Below are 21826 nucleotides of genomic sequence, written 5' to 3'. Positions count from 1 at the left end.
AGCAATTTCAGAACCAATCCCTGGGGGGGGGGGACTTATAATGCCATCTGATTCCGAATAATAACCATTAAGTGTAACCCTCTGCCTCCTATCCCGTAGTGATCCTATAAATCAGTGTTTCCCAATACATGTTAATTGCCACACTCATAACCTTGCCATATCATGAATATTTCTAAAAATCATTAAAATAGTGTCTACTAATCATTAAATGTTTTGTAAAAGCCTTATTGGGTAAACAAAACTGAAAATGAAATGTTAAAAACTTCTCTTTCTAACAACACAATTACAAATGTCCAGTTTTGACCCACACAGTCCAGTATTTGAGCTTATTGTCCATCAAATAAATTGAGAAAATACCAGATATGTAAATGTCCAGTTATAATATTATAAGTAAACTTATAATATTATAAGTTTTTAATTTTAGTTACATTCAGTTTTCATTACTTTTAATTTCTTGAGTTAAGATAATAAATTTTGCAAACATTGTTGCTTTAGGCAGAACTGTTTTTAAATCTTTAGTATTTTTACATAACTAGAATAATAAAGTTTCAACTGTTTTGATAAAATTTCAGTTTCTCTGGATAGATGAACATAATAATTTTGTTGAAGCTGTATGAAGTAGCTTTGCTTTTCTTTTTTTTTATATTCTCTCATTTGTTTGGATGTGAAAGATGTTTTCTCTAAAAAATGATAAAAGCTGCACAATCAAGTTTAAATTATACATCATAGATTACACTGGCCAACATGATTTTTACCTTATCTAATGTATAAAGTTGTTTTCAGACAATTTTGTGCTAAGGCTAAGAATTACAAGTATGTCCATTAACCAGTACATTTTATCCTTGTTTTAACTTAAATAAAGTTAAGTTTTAACTACTCTTAGATCAAAACTAATTAATATTTCAATTTTTATGATAGCCACAGAAAGAGCCTCTGCATTTTCCTGTTGATTTAGATGGAGCACCCGAACATGTTGTTGATGTTGTACAGGCTATTAAAAAGGTATCTTTGAAATACTGAGTTAATTATGGTTAGGTTATAAAAGTAAATAGCTAGTAGAATTTTGAAAATTGTATACGGTAAAAGTCCGAAAATTTGGACCACCTGAGAATCTGGACTTTTCCAAAACTCTCAAACTTTTTACATTTAGCAGACTTTTGCGTATTCGTGAGTGCACAGATGCCTAGTGACAACAAACGAGCTCGCGGTTGCCATTTTGAAACAAGTTGCCATTTTGCAATCAAACCATGGCAGCACTATAATTTTTGTTCTACTCTTTCCATTTACCATATATAGCATACATATTTACAAGCTGATAATAATGGCTCCTAAAATAGATAAACTTCATGGTGTGAAGAGAAAGAAGAACACATTGAAATTGCAAACTTGAAATAATTAAGAAACTAGAAAGTGGTGTGAGTAATACTGTTTTAATGGAAACATTCAACATTGGAACGTCTACAATTTATGATATAAAAAAGGCAAAGAATAAAATTCTAGAATTCACAGCCTCATCTGAGCCTTACAATAAAATTGCTGAGAGAAAAAGTTTACATCGGAAAAAAACTATAGAATCTCGATAAAGTGTTGTACAAATGGATTTTGCTAAAACGATTGGAAGGTATGGCAATTTCTGGGCTGATGCTTATTGTCAAATCAAGGTCTTTTAAGGAGCAAATGAACATTGAATCAGAGTGCACATTTAGTGATGGATGGCTTAAGAATTTCAAGACTCGTCATGGTATTAGACAGTTAGATATTGCTGGAGAAAGACAGTCGACTGATACACAAGCAGCAACAGAATATAGTGCAACATTTGAAAAAATTGTATCTGACTATGACCTTACAGCCGATCAAATTTATAATGCTGATGAAACAGTGGTTTACTGGAAATGTTTGCCCACAAAAACTTTGGCTGGAAACCAAGAACGAAATACAACAGGGGTTAAGCTTAACAAGGAAAGAGTAACCGTTCTTATGTGTGGTAATGCTTCAGGTCAGCATAAAATTAAGCTTTTGGTGATTGGTAAATATCAGCGCCCACGGGCCTTTAAAGGAATTGTGCACTTACCTGTGATCTATAAAGCTCAAAAGCTTGCTTGGATGGACAAAGATATATTTCGCGATTGGTTTGTTCATGATTTTGTTCCATCATTTCGTCAGAACTTGAGAAAATTGGGGAAGCCGGCAAATACAAAGTGCCTGCTACTTCTCGATTACCAGGACCCACCCACATGAATCAAAATTAGTGTCTGATTGCGGAAATATTTTTGCATGTTACTTGCCACCAAACGTAACACCATTAATTCAACCCACGGATCAAGGAGTCATTAGGAACTTTAAATGTCACTATAAAAATGATTTTATGACGAAAATGATGCATAAGAATGTTGACCCTTCAGAATTTCAATGCAGTTTTACAATCAAAGATGCAACATTTTCACTTGTGATTGCATGGAATGCAGTCAAGCCTGTAACTCTTTTAAGCGCATGGTGAAAGTTATGGCTGAACGTGATGTTTGCAGATCTACAATATGATCGAAACAAAGATTTTGAAGGATTTCACATAAAGCTGAAGGCATCTGAAGTGAAAGAACTGATGGAAACTGTTAAATTATGTATGAAAGACAACTCTCTGAGCAAACTTAATGCTGATGACATAGAAGAGTGGATATGCATTGAAGACAATGTTGAAGTTGCAGCGACTTTCACTTATCAAGAAATTATTCAAAGCATTATAACTCCTGATAAGATAGAAGAGAATTATTCAGAAGGATCTGGTGAAGAAAACAACAAAGTTGAAGAAGAAAAGATATCTTGGGCTAAAGAAAAGTCCATTGTAACAGTTATTAAATTTATGGAACAGAACCATAGCTTCAGTCTTCAAGACATCATGCATGCGCACATGGTGCATAATAATTTTATCACAAAGAAATTACAAAGTTATAAACAAGATGATATATGAAAGTATTTAAAGAAAGCAATAGAAGTGTCAAGCAGTGCAGCAGATAGAGTAGAAACTGCAAGTGTTCCATCCACAAGAAGTGCAACAGACGCAACAGGAAATCATGGAAATGAATAAATATTTGTTTGTTTTTCGAACTTTGTATTTTATATGAAAATGTTTCATTAATAAACTAAAACAAATAATTAATTTATATAAAATATGTATTTTCTGCTTTCATTTATATACTGTATTTTTCTTTTACATTGTTCATGTTTAAACATGATTTTAAGCATTACACCCTCTTTTTTGTAGTGAAAATTTTTATGTTTACATTTTTGTCAGCTGTTGACTTTATTTTTTTTTAAGACTGCCATTTTCATAAATGAAGCATGCTTTATTTGCTAATGAATAAACTGTCAAAATTTACCTGGTCATCTCTTCTTTATTCCATCTTAAATTTGAATTTTAAAAGTGCTGCCCGAGAATCTGAATAATACGAAAATCCGGATCGGCCCAATCCCCGAGCAGTTCGGATTTTCGGACTTTTACAATATTAATTTTGAGTGATGGGTGACAAAACTGGTATGTCATCACTCTGTGATGCTATAGTGGTTTCATCATCTGTCTCTCATTTGAACAGGTCTAGATTCAAATCTACGACTGGAGGAATTTCTTAAAGTTCATTTCACTTAGAGATATAGCTAGTCAGTCTCAGATAGAGGATTATTTCCCGTGAGGTATTCCTGATTTTTACCTTTAAGCCATGTCTCCCAAGAAGTCAAGGCTATTGTTTCAGCAGAGCCCAGGACCAATACATTATTCTGTTACAGCTGGTTTTTTTTATGTTATTTAGTATTTAATATATGTTAGTTTATTCATTATTTCTGCCATATAATGTTTTGCTAGTCTCAAACAGCTCAAATAACATTTGGTTTAAAGTACTTTTACAAAAGAACTTGTCCTCAGGTTTGTAATTTATCCCATTGATTGATATGTTCCATAAGAAGAAATACTAATTTCACTAACTACTTCTCTACTTCATTGGAAGTTAAATTTTAATCATCTCCCCCCTCCCCGATTGCATTATGAATATGAGTGATTGAATCAGTGGTTTCTGAAGTTGTTGAGTGGCCAGCAAAGATAATCTTTGATGGACAACTAGCCATCTGCAGACCATTGAAAAGTCTGCAGATGGCTGGTTGGATAAATATATTTATAGAGTAGAGTCCAATCGTAGGGAGTTGCCTGCCCCTGTGGCTACCGGATACATTCCTTACTATCCAAGCCTTTCAGAACGCATTGTACGGGCACTGCGGGAGTGTCAGACCCGCTGCGTGCAGCTTCCAGGGCGGAGGTTGCACACAGTGGTGTCTCAAGTTAAAGATCCCGTAGCCCAGGACTATACTAGTAATGTGGTCTATGAGATTAAGTGCCCGGATTGTGAGGAATGTTATGTGGGGGAGACAGGGCGATGTTTAAAGGACTGTCTGGGGGAGCACATGATCACTATTAAGACTGCTAATTATGCGAGGTCTGCTGTCGCAGAGCATTTCTGGCAGAAGCAGCATTGGATCTCCCCTGAAGACGCGGTCATTACGGCCGTGCCCATGGATTTTGGGAAAGCAAGTGGCTTGAGAGCTTGCGAATCGGTTCATCCAGTCGTAATACTATTAACAGGGACAGGGGGACACGTTTACACCCCCTGTTTGAGGCGGTTGTCCTCAGACGGGATGACCGGTTCTGTTTGACACGCTCCCGAGCCACTTCCGTTTCCGATGCGCGCGCTGGGGGAATGCCGACCATGTGTCTGATGGACCACATGCATGAGTGCCATGGGTCTGCTACTTAAGGATGTGTCATTACAGTAATAGTATACTGTTGAAGAAGGAGAAGCAGTCTCCGAAAGCTTCAGGTTTTATCACTTTTAATCCAGTTTATTTTAGATAATTTTATTGCTTCGGTATATTTTTAACTATATATTTTAAACGTTTTATCGTAATTTATTGTAATATTTCTGATAGTGTAGCACATTATTTTTATAGTAGAATTTTTTTTATTCCTTGGCTGGTGTTTGTCTTTAATTATTGCAGCATTAATACATGAGTTGGAAGAAAAATGGGATGCTAGCAGGTCAGCTTTATCCTTGGCTGAAGTGACAACAGAACCATCTGGTTTTGACAGAGGTGGGAGCAGAGATGGCAAAAGTTGTGGCCAATAGTTTTGGCAAGAGACCAGAATGCTCAGCAACTATTAGGGCAAGAAGCAAGTTTTCTACTTTTAGCCTGTTCAAAATCTAGTTTGGACTGATGAATAACTTCTTTACAATTGTTGCGAGCTTTGGTGTAGGCAGAAAATGAAACTGAAGAAGTGGAAACAAGCCAATTACGATATGAAACCTTCTTTTCTTGAAGAGCCTTAGCACATTTATTGGAAAACCAAGGTTTAGATAAAGGACGAGATTTTAAAGTGGAGTGTGGAATAAAGGATTCTATACCTACAAGAATAATTTCACTGACATGGTCTGAGCATGCGTTGAAATCGGAAATTTTGAAACAGTGATCCTACCAAGGAAAAAAATAAAAGAAATCGCGCAGGTCATCCCATTTTGCATTCTTGTAATGCCAAACAATACGAGGTTGAGAATAGCCATGAGATAAAAGCTCTATTGGAGAAGAGACAATCACCAAGTTGTGAGCTGAGGTGCCTAAAGAACCACTCACTTTGACCATGTACTTAGAAGGGTTGGTTGTGAGAAAAAGATCAAGTGTGTTGGCTGTATGGTTATGATTGTCTGGTATTCTGGTAGGTAAATGAACAGTCTGTGCAAATTCATTAGAAATTACAAAAGCCTCAGCATCTCGACCAGCTGGGTCGGTGTGACTAGAAAACGGAAGCCAGCTGGAGTAGTGAATATTAAAATCACCAAGGAAAATTACCTCACTGTTAGGAAAGATGGACTGCAGAAAGTCACTGGACTTTCACTGGAGTCACTGGAGAAAGTCATTGAAAAAAAGCCGTGAATTAGGGTTGAATTTGAAAGTGTCTGCAATTCTGCCTAGACATGATAGGAGGGAGTATATGACGAGAACCTTGTCGATCAATTCGGCCCTGGAAAGATTGTGCAAGTCTCAAGGAGTAGAATTTTTTTCAGCCTGGTCTGTACTTTTTAACAGAAGGGACTGCTTCTACAGGGATGGGATACACTTAAATAGAAAGTGTGCAAGAATATTTACTGATGCTATCAAGGCAGTGTTAGGTGGATCGGAAAACTGCTAGCGTGGGGAGATACAAGGACTAATAGATTAACAGTAGCCACTGGCAGAGGTGAAAGTGATTCTTGCACTGCTTCTATTGGAATGAGCAGAAGCATGGAAAACAAGGTGCAGGATATTTCAGAGACTGCTGGAAGTCGTTGCGGTACAAGTAAACACATGGGTTGTGTTAGGATAGCTAAGAAAAAGAACAGGTGCATGTATACTTGCGTGTACACCAATACTAGGAGTTTGGTAAATAAAACTGATGAATTTGAAGTATTGCTCAAAGCATCAAAGGCAGATATTGTTGGGATTTCAGAGACGTGGTGTCACACAAATATAAGAAATGCAGAACTGGAATTTGGAGAGAACAATGTGTACAGAAAGGATAGACAGGTTAGGAAGGGAGGAGGGGTTATGCTGTTAGTTAAGAAACACATAAAATCCAAGGAGGTGAAGCCAGTCAACATCGCTGGACAGTGCAGTGTCGAGTCAGTTTGGTGTGACCTAAGCATTGGGAGATCAAAATTGAGAGTAGGAATGTGTTATAGGCCTGATAAGTCTGATGAGTATAATAAGAAACTGTACAGGGAAATAGAGTGGGCCAGTAAATCAGAGAGTCTTATAATGGGGATTTTAATTTCCTAGATATTGACTAGAATTTGGGGTCACTCACACACTAGCAACGCTTTTGTGGATTTATTGGATGATTGTTTTATACATTAGCATGTTCGGGAGGCAACTAGAGGGAGTAATACTCTTGATTTGATTATCAGTAGTGATTCTTCATGCATTAAGAATCTGCAGATAGAGGAACCACTAGGTGGCAGTGATCACAGTGTGCTGAAGTGGGATTTACTCAAATAGGTAACTACCATCGGGAGTAAAGGGAAGGGTTATTGCTTTCGTAAAGACGACTACAATGAACTGAGACAGTATTTAAATTCTATACAGTGGGACCAACTGATGATGTTACCAACAGAAAATTCAAAATGGGAAGCATTCAAAGAACTTATCTTGGAAGCTACTAGGCTTTACATACCAACTAAGAAATATTGTTCAAGGTTTAGGCCTAAGTGGATGTCAGATGAACTAATGAGACATATGGCAGAGAAGAAAAATGCATGGGATACATACAAATTAACACGTGACACAGAAGCCTATGATAGATACAAGTTGATCTGTAACCAAGTTACAAAGGAGGTTAGGCAGGCGAAGGCAGATTACGAGAAATCTTTGGCAAGGGATGCAAAGAAAAACAGCAAAGAGTTCTTTACTTATGTAAACTCTAGAAGGAAGGGGATGAATCAGATTAGTTCACTTGATATCGATGGGTCAACTGTTGATGATCCTGCTCAGGTAGCTAACAAACTAAATGAATATTTTGCATTGACATTCAGACTTGAGGAGTTATTCAGTGAGAGGAATGCCAGAGGTGTATTCAACTCTGGCAGTAATCTAGATAATCTTGTAATAACTGACAGTAAAGTGGAGGAGAAATTGTTGAAGATAAACACAAGAAAGGCACCTGGGGTGGATGGGATCTATCCAGTTATATTAAAGGAGGCAGCAAAGGAAGTAAGCAAACCCTTAGCCATAATTACGAGAGCTTCCTCGGACTCAGGGGAGGTACCCATAGACTGGAGATATGCAAATGTGACCCCAATTCACAAAGGAGAATCAAAGGTTGACACAAGTAATTATAGACCTGTGAGTTTAACTTCTGTTCCAGGAAAATTAATGGAGGCATGTGTTAAAGAAGCACTGCAGGATCATCTAGACAAGACTTCAGTTATAGCTCGGACACAGCATGGTTTTGTTAAGGGGAAGTCTTTCCTGACCAATTTGATTGGATACTATGATGCAGTCACAAAAGAACTGGATGCAGGGAATAACTTTGATATTATATACTTGGATCTTAGAAAGGCTTTTGATACTGTTGCACATGGAAGACTGCTGCACAAATTAGAGCAGTGTAGCATTGGAGGCAAATTGCTGCTATGGATAAAGGGGTGGTTGAGGGGGAGAAGACAAAGAGTGGTAATCAATGGACACTGCTCATCATGGACTAATGTTATCAGTGGAGTCCCTCAGGGTTCAGTGTTGGGTCCATTATTGTTTTCTGTATTTATAAATAATATTGATGATTATATATCAAGCTTAATGTCCAAGTTTGCAGACAATACAAAAGTTGGCAGGGTTGTTAAGGACACTACTGACGCTATGCTGCTACAGCAGATCTGGAAAGGTTGAGCAGATGGGCTGAGAGGTGGCAAATGAAGTTTAACATTGACAAATGTAAAGTACTACATATGGGAAACAGCAACCTCGGAGCAACGTATCAACTCTGTGGTACGACGCTGACAGTGGTAGAGAATGAAAAGGACCTGGGGGTAATTGTGCAGGCAGATATGAAGGTCTCTGACAGTGCAGACAGGCTGCAAGAGTAGCTCATGGTGTCTTATCAATGATATACAGGAATTTTTCTAGCAGGGATAAGGAGGTGATTATTCCCTCGTATAAGGCAGTGGTCAGGCCACACCTTGAGTACTGTATACAGGTATGGAGGCCTCATTTCAAGAAGGATGTAGGGCTGCTGGAACGAGTATAGAGAAGGGCAACAAGGTTAGTGAATGGAACAAAGGGTTGCTCTTACTAAGAAAAGGCTTAAGTTTTGCAAATTACAGTGTCTGGAGAATAGGCACCGGCGAGGTGATCTGATAGAGGTGTATAAAACCCTGAATGGTTTGAGCATGCTCAATGCTGATGGGATTCTGCTTCTTGCTCAGAATAATCACCTGAGAGGGCATAAATTCAAATTGAGGAAAGACAGATGTAGGATAGATGTGCGGAAATTTGCCTTTTGCCAGCGGGTAGTTGGTTGGTGGAACAGACTTCCATCCTTTGTTGTGGAAGTTGATAGCCTAAAAAAATTTAAGGCTCAGCTGAACAGGTATTTTGAACAAACGGAGGGATGAAGTGGAAGTTTTTTTTTTTTTTCTGGCTCATGCTGCATTAGCTTGCTTTCTTGCATCATATGCCTCTACTAATGCTAAGTCAAGTTGCAAAGAGAGGAAGTCAAAGAGCTCTAAGTGATTAGTGGATTTGGGAGAACAGTAGAGACAATAGATGAATTTGACACAGTGAGGTAGAGAGATTTTAAGCCAGAGAAGATCAAAATGAGGAGATTCCAAATTATCAAGTCTCTTACAGGGAAAAATTGGAACGGACATATACACAAGTACCACCTTTGAAGCAAAAGGAATCATACAGCAAATAATTTGGGCAACTGAGATGAGCAGTAGTTAGTGAATGGAACAAAGGGTTGCTCTTATGAAGAAAGGCTTAAGTTTTGCAAATTACAGTGTCTGGAGACTATGCACCGGCGAGGTGATCTGATGGAAGTGTATAAAGCCTTGAATGGTTTATACACTTCTATCAGATCACCTTGCCGGTGCATAGATGTGTATAAAGCCTTGAATGGTTTGAGCATGCTCAGTGCTGATGGGATTCTTCCTCTTGCTCAGAATAATCACCTGAGAGGGCATAAATTCAAATTGAGGAAAGACAGATGTAGGATAGAAGTGCGGAAATTATCCTTTAGCCAGCGGGTAGTTGGTTGGTTGGTGGAACAGACTTCCATCTCTTGTTGTGGAAGTTGATAGCCTAAATAAATTTAAGGCTCAGCTGGACAAGTGTTTCGAACAAACGGAGGGGTGAAGTGAAAGTGTTTTTTTTTTTTTTTTTTTGGCTAATGCTGCATAAGCTTGATTTCTTGCCTCATGTGCCTCTGCTAATGCAAGTTGATGTTGGAAGAGTAATATAACTGATGGAACTAGCATTAGCATCATTTGCCTCTACTAATGCTAATGCTAGTTCCATCTGTTATATTACTCTTCCAACATCAACTTCCTGCATATGAATGTTATGCAAAGATTTGGTGCATTGACTTTTTAGTATTAGTATTTAGTATTAGTAACGGCCGCATGGTGCAAGAAAGCCTATGGCTTATGCTGCACCAGCCAAAAAAAAAAAAAAAAAAAAAAAAATCCGAACAAAACAATGATAAAAATAAATAAATAAATAAAATAAATAACTAAATAATAATAATTAATACATAAAAAAATAAAATAAAAAATAAATAAAAAGAAAATTAAACCTATCATCCTATGCGCTTCCCTTACCCGAAAGTACTATCCAGATGACCTTTGAATTTCCCCAAACTGTCGGCCTCTACCACCCATGAAGGCAACTTATTCCAGTAATTTATAACTCGCTGGCTAAATAAAACTTTCTGCAGTCCAATCTAAACATTTCCCCCTGTAACTTGAATTTATGTCCCCTAGTTCTAGCATCATTTATAATCTTGAAAATTTTGTCCTCATTCATTTTACTGATGCCTCTCAGAGCCTTAAACACCTCAATCAAATCTCCTCTAAGGTGTCTAGTTTCCAAACTCTGCAACCCACATATTCGAAGTCTTTCTTCATAAGGACACCCTTTGCTGATCTCACCAGGCGAGTTACCCTTCTTTGCACCCTTTCAAGAAGCTCGATGTCTTTCTTTAGGTGCGGTCTCCATACTTGAACACAGTATTCCAAGTGTGGTCTAACATAAGCCTTATATAATGGGATTATCACGTCCCTATCTCTACTTGCAAAAGTTCGATAGATCATCGATAGGACACCATGGGTCTTCCTTGCAACCTGTTTACAATGCTCAGAGAATTTCATGTCTGACCGTATCGTAACACCCAAGTCCCTTTCCTGCAGTACTGGGTTTAGTTGAACTCCACCAAGTGAATAAGTTTTTTTGGGATTACTGTTTCCCAGATGTAATACCTTACACTTTGTTGGATTAAAGCACAGCTGCCATTTTTCTGACCATTCCTGAAGTCTATCTAGGTCTCTCTGAAGAAGCTCAGCTTGACAGTGATCATTAACTACTTTGATAAGAATAAGGAGGTGAATATCACATTGTATAAGGCAATGGTTGGGCCTCATCTGGAGTAATGCATACAGGTCTGGAGGTCTCATTTTAGGAAAAACATGGATCTGTTTGAATGGGTGCAGAGAAGAGCAACAAGATTAGTGAGAGAAATGAAAGGATACTGGAAAGGCATCAGTTCTGAAAATTGCACAGTACCTGGAGATCAAGCACCTATGAGAAGATCTGATTGAAGTGTCTTATGGATTGAGTAAACTCATTTTTGATGGTATTCTTCTTGCTCAGACTGCATATGCTGAAATGGTGTTGATCCAACTTTTTTTTACACGTGTATTATTCATGCTAATGGATAACACAAGTGGGTGTGGAACTTTGATTACCCATGCTAATGATGGGGAGCAGGATGCTGATTAATCAAAAAAATCTATATATGCAACTTAATTTTACAATTTTTAAAGCAAGAACACAAGATAAAGTTAATTTAAGGAAGTAACGTGATATTAGTATTTTTTTGCATGTTGAAACTGTTTTCACATATATTGGTTCTAGTTATTACTTACTGAGTGGAAAACAGCCTGACATTTCTTCAACAAAAACAGTTGCATAAGTTGGAAGCAGGTGAAATTCATGTATTATGGACCCATGGTGTATATATTTTACAAAATACAGATAATTACTGTGATCTTTATTGTTTTGTCATTTATGGCAAACTAACATTCAGCTATCTAATAGCTTCTGAGAAATCAATAAAATAAATGACTTACTGTCAAAGCAAAAAAGTTAAACAACATTAAAAAAGAGGGCACATGGATAATGAAATTCACAGTTGATCGAGGCATGGATACTCATAGTTCCGCTGTATATAGATTTGTGCATGTTGAGTGGAGAAGTGGGAAGAACCAGATGACTGTGGAATGATAATTGATCTTGTATGTTGAAAACTTTGATGTTCATCTGGCTTTTCCTTCTTGAGTAATGTTTGAACATCCAAACTAACATTGATTTCTGAAGGGGAGGGGATCTGGGGATGTCAAAAAAAAAATTGATTTAAAACTTTCTCTGGGACTAACAGAAAAGTCAGATTGACGCCTAAAAAAATTTGTGTCAATCAACTTTTTTATCTTATTGAGTAATGCTCAAATACCTGAAATGTACTTCTATTTCTGTACAGAGATAACTCAAAATTTTACATAAAAAAAAAAAAAAAAAAAAAAATCAGAATTTCTACTGGTCTTATCTTAGCAAAATTTGGGATGGCTCAAGAAATCTTTCTCCCACTGAAAAGATTTTCATGAAATTTTTTCAGTGGGAGCAAAGATGTTACACGTGGATGGACAAATGTTTGGATACTGTTCAGACAATGGCTTACATTTGTTAATGATCCTAAGAATGGACAAAAAATTATTTCTCTAGTGTTGAGCATGTACTGTAGTAAAAAGTTTTACACAGTTATTATTATTAGACATATGGTGCAAGGAAGCCTGAGGATTATGCTGTACCAGCCAAAAAAAAAAAAAATCTGAATTACCCCGAGAGAGAGAGTCAGAAATAGAAGGGAATCACCAAGAAAGAGAAGAATGATGATATCCAGCTCAGGACACTGGGTGTGCCAAGCCCATACTCACCAGATGTGAGCCCCTGGGGTTAAATTCACTTACTATTGTATTAGCTTTTTCCACTATTTAATGTTTTTAAATTGAAAGTTCATTAATGTGTAGATCTTATCTTTTGAGTTAAATCATGAGTTATGGTGGCCATTTCAGTGCTTTTGGAAACACTGAAATGGCCACATTGGGGATGACATTTCAGTGCTTTTGCTTTTTTTTAGAGATCAATGCCTCTTTTTTTTTTAGAGATCAATACCTCTACACAAGACTGTCCTTTTATTTTAACTTTCTATAAAATACAGATATAAGTCTTATTATAGACATTATAATATTTATAGTAGTACGTATGGAGCTTTCAGTAGCTCATACTATTGAAAAAATGCTCATTATAGTAGACTTCTAATTATAGCATAGCAGACTTTTCATTATAGCCTGTATTTGTGATAAAGGTCTTTTATTGTATTTCTTTTAACTCAAATACATAAAAGTATTAACTGGTTGTTATTGTTGCCATCATCCAAACAGGCTGCTGAACAGGTGTTATACCACTGGGGAGTATTTCCTATAGTGCTTCCGTTACCTTTAGCTGTAGTTGGTCCAGATGGAGATGGAATTAACAGGAAAGTGAGTAGTTTATTTAGTATTGCTATTAGTATTAGCCTAGTGCAAGAAAGCCACAGGCTTATGCTCTGCTAGCCAAAAAATAAATAAAATAAATAACCGAATGGGAAATTTATAAAAATAAATAAAAAATAATAATAAAAATAAAAAGTATTTAAAAATAAATGAAAATTAATAATAAAAATAAAAAATGAATAAAAACCTATGTTTTTCCTTCCTCATGTAGGTAACTATCCAGCTGACCTTTGAATCTTACAAGCTATCAGCCTTAAATACCCATGGAGGTAACTTATTTAACAACTTGGTGACTAAAAGAAAACTTCCTACAATCTGACTTAAATTTCTTTTACTGTAATTTGATTTATGGCCTTTAATTCAGGAATCATTTTATAAACACATTTAAAGAGACTCTGTAATCTGGACTGAAGTCATCCATAAATACTAACTTGTATCAGTATAATTCAGAAGTTATTTTGAGAATATAAAGTGTGTGTGGGGGGGGGATCATGATCTTATAGGATTAAAAGCAAAGGATGCATACCCACTTAGCCCTGACTAAAAGAGGGTACACATTGTCTTAAACCACCTCCATATACTAATGAGTCAGGTTTCTATCTCTGCCACTGAGAGGCAGGGTTCCATTATCTAGCTGCTCTTAAAACAGCCCTCCTTTTAAAAACTTTATCAATAAATTCATTCAAGTATGTGAAAAAAAATGTCGGTCTCTGAACATGACCCATAAACTTTCTTCTTCTAAGTTGGACCATAGATCTACATAATTCTGATACCTAAGCATTATGTGTATAGATCTTTCCTCAGAATCACATGTGCAAAGCCCAGATAATCTAAGAGCCAACTCTGATCGGTCAATTAAAATGCAGCCCTTAGTCCAAATTGCAGTCAAGGTTTCTTTTTCAAAAATATGATATCAACCCTGGGCAAAAATCACATCTCTCCCACCTTGACTGCCAAGCACACTTCAATTCTTTTATCAGTTTCTTCTTTTCCCTTTTAATATCTGTCCTAGAATATTGTCTGGCATGAAGATATACTGGCAATAGTGACTGATTATTTCCTTCATGTTTCCTTCTTCAACAAATCCTTCATGTTTTCCTCTCATGGAAGGCGTGCATACTTACTAAATTACATAAATTCAGTTTTGCTTCACAGCATTTTTCTTTGAAGATGGTGAAGATGCCAGTTCCACATGTCCTGACAGTAAGGGTATCCCAAACCAGTAACTCCTCGTGAAATGAAAATCTGCAGTTATAACACGAAAAAAATAACACCTGTGCTGAGTCAGTAATGTCAGTGGATTCATCTAAGTTGATTGAATAATAAATATCTTCGCTTTGGCATTTGCATGAAGCTGTTCTGTTATATTACAGGCTAATTCATGTTGCCAATCAGTTATGGTCCTCCTTGAAAGAGGTAGTTGTTTGTACTTCAACAATGCATTCTTTTATGATTTCCACATCACTAAATGGCTTATTTCTTCCAAGTATATATGCTACTTTATATGTTGCTTCAGTGATGTCAGTCCCTTGTTCTGATATAGTTTTGAATACTTGTTGCTGCTGCTGATTTCCATCTTTCATTTTCATTAAGTGCAAACTTTTGAGGTTCTCTTTCTATTTTAGCATATTTGTTGTCCTTATGAGTTGCATAATGCGGATATGCATTGTTTTTCTTCACTATTGCCAATATGGTATCGAAGAGCAAACATATCATTTTATCTTTCACTGCAACAATATAATACTGCAATTCCCATTTTTCATTGAATACTGTCTTTTCTTCCTTTAATGCTCTTTTCTTATTTCTCGACATAATCAGGTTACCATTAAAAATGAAATATAGAGACTGATTGAAAAATCAGTTTTAAAGGAAACAAGCACTGGAAACTTATGGCAATGGGGAGAATAACCGGAACATCAACTGATACTGATAGCAGTCAGCGAGATGAGTCATCGCTGATAAGTAAGGCAACATTGCCAAATGAAGTTCAGTTTCAAGTGGAAGTGGGAAACAGTAATATTCTGTAAAGATTAATGAATTTGAATAAATGCTTTATTTTGTATTTACTTTAATACATAATTCATTATTATTTTCCTTAACTAGAAAAGGCAATGCATATATTTTATTTAATGCATATGTTTTCTTTAAAATGTTACAGTTCTTTCTTAAGAAGCTCTCAGGCCTGTGGCACGAATCACTGGGTGGTTCACACCACAGTTTGCCAATTACCGAGTTGCCACTAATAGGCCTCTCGCTAATTACATAGTTATATAAATAATTTTACCTCTTCACTTTGTTTTGTCCTATAACGAACTATCCAATATTTTTATGTCTTTTATGTTTCTTTTGGTAATGTATGGCATAACTGTAAACTAAATTATATAAGGAGAATAACGATATATAAAAAAAAAATAGATAAATTTTACCTTAAAAATATTTTCAGTTTGGTGTTATGTCATGAAATAAAAGGCGAATTTTGCATTTGAGAGAAATAGACAAAAGGCCGCATGTGGCCTTAAGGCCATAGGTTCCCCACCCCTGCCCCAGCACATTCACAACTTCAAGGCCAGAGTTAGTTAGTTATTTGGTTTTTAGGAGCATTAGCAACTAAGGCCATATTGCTCCGGAATATGCAGTGGTCATTCCCTGACCTTTCCGCATCCTCCGTATATGGTGGTGACGGGCTCGAACCCCGATCTAATCAAGAAGCATGTGCTATGCACTGCTGCTCCTTCCCACCTGGCTACGGAGGCACCTTCAAGGCCAGAGGTGGAAAGGAAGTCTTTTAGCATTACACCTCTAGATCAGATTCACCCCTCCCCCAAAGTGGAGAGGTGGCATGGGAATATACAGCTATTACAATGTGATTATTATTATTAGCCATATGTGGCACAAGGAAGCCTGAGGCTTATGCTGCACCAGCCAAAAAAAAAAAAAAAAATTCCGAATTACCCAGAGAGAGAGAGAGAGAGAGAGAGAGAGAGAGAAGTAGAAGGGAATCATCAAGAAATTGGTACTAATGATATTAAGAGTAGGAGACCGACGGAAATACTTAACAAGTACAGGTCACTGTTGAAAAAAATTCGTGAATTAGGGTTGAATTTGAAAGTGTCTGCAATTCTGCCCAGACACGATAGGAGGGAGTATATGATGAGAGCCCTGTCGATCTATTCGGCCCTGGAAAGATTGTGCAAGGCTCAAGGGGTAGAATTTTTTTTGAGCCTGGTCTGTACTTGTTAACAGGAGAGACTACTTCCACAGGGATGGGATACACTTAAATAGAAAGGGTGCAAGAATGTTTGCTGATGATATCGAGGCAGTGTTAGGTGGGTCGGGAAACTGCTAGATTGGGGGGGATACAAGGACTAATAGATTAACAGTAGCCACTGGCAGAGATGAAAGTTATTCTTGCACTGCTTCTATTGGAATGAGCAGCAGCCTGGAAAATAAGATGCAGATATTTCAGAGACTGCTGGGAATCATTGGGGTACAAGTAAACACATGGGTTGTGTTAGGGTAGCTAAGAAAAAGAACAGGTGCATGTATACTTGCGTGTACACCAATGCTAGGAGTTTAGTAAATAAATTTGATGAATTTGAGGTATTGCTGAAAACATCAAAGGCAGATATTGTTGGGATTTCAGAGATGTGGTGTCACACAGATATAAGGAATGCAGAACTGGAATTTGGGGAGTACAATCTCTACAGAAAGGATAGACAGGATAGGAAGGGAGGAGGGGTTATGCTATTAGTTAAGAAATACATAAAATCCAAGGAAGTGAAGCCAGTCGACATCGCTGGACAGTGCAGTGTCTAGTCAGTTTGGTGTGACCCAAGCACTGGGAGATCAAAATTGAGAGTAGGAGTGTCCTATAGACCTAATGACTCTGATGAGTATAATAAGAAACAGTACAGGGAAATAGAGTGGACCAGTAAATCAGAGAGTATTATAATGGGGGATTTTAATTTCCCAGATATTGACTGGAATTTGGGGGCTGGTCACTCACACACTAGCATGTTCGGAAGGCAACTAGAGGGAGTAATACTCTCGATTTGATTATCGGTAGTGATTCTTCATGCATTAAGAATCTGCAGATAAATGAACCACTAGGTGGCAGTGATCACAGTGTTCAAAAGTGGGAGTTACTCAAAGAGGTAACTACCATTAGGGGTAAAGGGAAGGGTTATTGCTTTCTTAAAGACGACTACAATGAACTGAGACAGTATTTAAATTCTATACGGTGGTACCAAATGATGATGTTACCAACAGCAAATTCAAAATGGGAAGCATTCAAAGAACTTATCTTGGAAGCTACTAGGCTTTACATACCAACTAAGAAATATTGTTCAAGGTTTAGGCCTAAATGGATGTCAGATGAACTAATGCTGCACAATTTACAAAGGAGGTTAGGCAGGTGAAGGCAGATTACGAGAAATCTTTGGCAAGGGATGCAAAGAAAAACAGCAAAGAGTTCTTTACTTATGTAAACTCTAGAAGGAAAGGGATGAATCAGATTGGTCCACTTGATATCGATGGGTCAACTGTTGATGATCCTGCTCAGGTAGCTAACAAACTAAATGAATATTTTGCATCGATATTCATACATGAGGAGTTATTCAACGAGGGGAATGCCAGAGGTGTATTCAACTTTGGCAGTAAGCTAGAGAATCTTGTAATAACTGAGAGTAAGGTGGAGAAGAAATTGTTGAAGATAAACACAAGAAAGCACCTGGGGTGGATGGGATCTATCCAGTTATATTAAAGGAGGCAGCAAAGGAAGTAAGCAAACCCTTAGCCATAATCATGAGAGCTTCCTTGGACTCAGGGGAGGTACCCATGGGCTGGAGATGTGCAAATGTGACCCCAATTCACAAAGGAGGATCAAAGGCTGACACAAGTAATTATAGACCTGTGAGTTTAACTTCTGTTCTAGGAAAATTAATGGAGGCACGAGTTAAAGAAACACTGCAGGATTATCTAGACAAGACTTCAGTTATAGCTGGGACACAGCATGGTTTTGTTAAGGGGAAGTCTTGCCTGACCAATTTGATTGGATACTATGATGCAGTCACAAAAGAACTAGATGCAGGGAATGACTTTGATATTATATACTTGGATCTTAGAAAGGCTTTTGATACTGTTGCACATGGAAGACTGCTGCACAAATTGGAGCAGTGTGGCATTGGAGGCAAATTGCTGCTATGGATAAAGGGGTGGTTGAGGGGGAGAAGACAGAGAGTGGTAATCAATGGACACTGCTCATCGTGGACTAATGTTATTAGTGGAGTCCCTCAGGGTTCAGTATTGGGTGCATTATTGTTTTCTGTATTTATAAATTTTATTGATGATGGTATATCAAGCTTAATGTCCAAGTTTGCAGATGATACGAAGGTTGGCAGGGTTGGCAAGGACACTACTGACACTGTGCTGCTGCAACATTATCTTGAAAGGTTGTGCAGATGGGCTGAGAGGTGGCAAATGAAGTTTAACATTGACAAATGTAAAGTACTATATATGGGAAACAGCAACCCCAGAGCAACTCAACTCTGTGGTACTACACTGACAGTGATAGAGAATGAAAGGGACCTGAAGTGTCCCTTTCATTCTCTATCACTGCTGCAGGGGTGGTTGTGCAGGCAGATATGAAGTTCTCTGAGGCAGTGCAGACGGCCTGCAAGAGTAGCTCATGGTGTATTGTCATTACATATAGGAATTTTTCTAGCAGGGATAAGGAGGTGATTATTCCCTTGTATAAGGCAATGGTCAGGCCACACCTTGAGTACTGTATACAGGCCTGGAGGCCTCATTTCAAGAAGGATGTAGAGCTGCTGGAACAAGTACAGAGAAGGGCAATAAGATTAGTGAATGGAACAAAGGGGTGCTCTTACGAAGAAAGGCTTAAGTTTTGCAAATTACAGTGTCTGAAGACTAGGCACCAGCGAGGTGATCTGATAGAGGTGTATAAAGCCTTGAATGGTTTGAGCATGCTCAATGCTGATGGGATTCTTCCTCTTGCTCAGAATAATCACCTGAGAGCGCATAAATTCAAATTGAGGAAAGACAGTTGTAAGAAAGACGTGCGGAAATTTGCCTTTAGCCGGTGGGTGGTTTGTTGGTGGAACAGACTTCCATCCCTTGTCGTGGAAGTTGATAGCCTAAATAAGTTTAAGGCTCAGCTGGACAGGTATTTCGAATGAACAGAGGGGTGAAGTGTAAGTGATTATTTTTTATTTATTTATTTATTTATTTTTTTGGCTGGTGCTGCATAAGCTTGCTTTCTTGCATCAAATGCCTCTACTAATGCTAAAGAGAAGAATGATGATATCCAGCTCAGGACCCTGGGTGTGCCAATCCCATACTCACCAGATGTTAACCCCTTGGGGTTATATGAGAAGAAAATCTCACATATCTTTTCAAGATACCCTATTTAAGGTTCAGTTAAGTCAAAGTACTGACAATACATGTAGACAAGATAGACTGTTCCAAATCTTCCAATTAGTTTTCAGCAAATCACATGCTCATTGGATAATGACATTACTTTTGTCACCATTACTTCATGTTTCCTTACTATTAATGCTGCTTTCAAAGAATCTTCATGTGAAATAATTGTAGTTTCTGGGCTAACCCCTTACTTGTCCATCAAATATATAGGGTTCTTGAATTAATACAACATCCAAGTCCTTTAATTCCATTATATAATTTAGTTGTATTAAAATATATAAGAACAGAATGTATATAAGAATAAAGAATATAAGAACAAGGTTCAGTTTGTTTCACGCTATAAATAATTAAACCGAATAAAGAGACACTTCAATGTTTTCTTATGAAACCCTTGTATTCTAGTACTCACTATATTGCCAAAGTTAAAATTTTATAAATTACTTAAATGAATTTTTCAGCACTCAGAAGAAAGCAGACAAGATTCAAAATATCCAGTATCAACAATTTAAAACTACAATAAATCATCCCAAATATGAACGCGTGCAAAAAAAGACATTGACATCATAAAATAAGATAAAATATAAAGAGCAGATAAATTGCAAATAAAATATACTATCCTTAAAGCTGATGGAGCTTTTTGAACTCAAGTGTCATGTTCACAGGTGGTATAGAAGCACAATGTATGCGATATTGAAAAAGAGCAGAGATTAACCACTTCCCTGGTGCATGTGTATGAACGATCAAAAGTTTGAAATGAGAGAAAGGCAATGAACATTAATTGAGTTTATGTGACGTCTCAAGGGTTATGCATAATTTTGTGTTCTCAAGGGTTATGCATAATTTTGTGTAATCGTGTTGAACACTGAGGATTTTAGCCTTCATTAAGAAAAAAAGGTGTGTCCTTCAGTAATTGCATGATGTGGTAATTCAGATGCGGCTTGAATTGACACACAATGCTGCTTATCCCTTTGTTCTAAAGTATAAAGCATGGTTTCCCAAACTTTTACAAGCATGGACCGGTGTTTGCAGATTTTTTGTTTCGCGGCCCACCAGCGCCTCCGTAGCCAGGTGGGCAGGAGCAGCAGTGCATAGCACAAGCTTCTTGATTAGACCAGGGTTCAAGCCTGTGACCACCAAATACGGAGGATGTGGAAAGGCCAGGGAATGCCCACTGCATATCCCCGGAGCAATATGGCCTTAGTTGCTAATGCTCCTAAAAACCAAATAATAATAATAATAAATCACGGCCCACCTATAGTTATAAATTAATGTATTTTCAATAATTATACTCTTAGATTCAGGAAATAATGACACTACCATTAGGACATTTAACATGCAATTAGGTATTCATTAACATCAATAAATATAAATAAAAGATAGGTAATTCATTTCTTTGTTTATTATCAAAAGTTTACATAAAATTGATATATTTTTGAATCTGTTTTTGGGCAAATAAATATTTATTCAATGAGTATTTTTGGTATAACTTGGTATTTGGTATTTTATTACATTTTCATTTCTTCAGGAAATTTTTTTATAGTTTTATGTAGGTATATTTCAAATAAGTTGTTCGTGGACCAGTATTTTTTTTGTGGACCACACTTTGGGAAACCCTGGTATAAAGTGTTGAGCCCTGATATGAAGAATCACAATTCATGCATGAAATATTGTAAACCAGATCTTATCACGATTTTTTATTTGTGTCGCTAAAGCATCAATACTTAAATTTATAGAAGATTTTAATATTGTCCAATCATTGTAGTGTAAATATTTTTTAAGTTTAAAACTAGAATATCTTCATGATGTCAGACCTCCCCAAGATGTCTGACATTATGAAGATATTGTAGTTTTTTTGGAATAGTGAAATTTAAGAGCAACTTACAATTTTACAAGATGTTGCCTATGTTAGTTGTTGACATCCCGGATTATTATTGTTTAAATTGACAACGGTGAACTTTGGAATAATATTCTGCTTGAGACAATTTTAAAAATGT

The 21826-nt window shown here is 37.0% G+C and overlaps 1 protein-coding gene across 1 annotated transcript in view; it reads left to right on the top strand.

The window, feature by feature from the left end:
* The window catches only part of LOC150076763 (uncharacterized), a 408267-nt gene that overhangs the window by 50599 nt on the left and 335842 nt on the right, over window positions 1-21826 (top strand). Inside the window, exons 3-4 of the mRNA XM_090386915.1 lie at window positions 919-1002; window positions 13281-13379. Coding sequence (XP_090243041.1) covers window positions 919-1002; window positions 13281-13379 — 183 coding nt within the window. The remainder of the gene's footprint in view (window positions 1-918; window positions 1003-13280; window positions 13380-21826) is intronic.

The sequence above is a fragment of the Mastigoproctus giganteus genome, chromosome 12, assembly GCF_048544385.1.
Source record: "Mastigoproctus giganteus isolate SK-2022 chromosome 12, ASM4854438v1, whole genome shotgun sequence".
In the NCBI taxonomy this organism is placed as follows: Eukaryota; Metazoa; Arthropoda; class Arachnida; order Uropygi; family Thelyphonidae; genus Mastigoproctus; species Mastigoproctus giganteus.
This window is presented reverse-complemented; position numbering and strand designations above follow the sequence as displayed.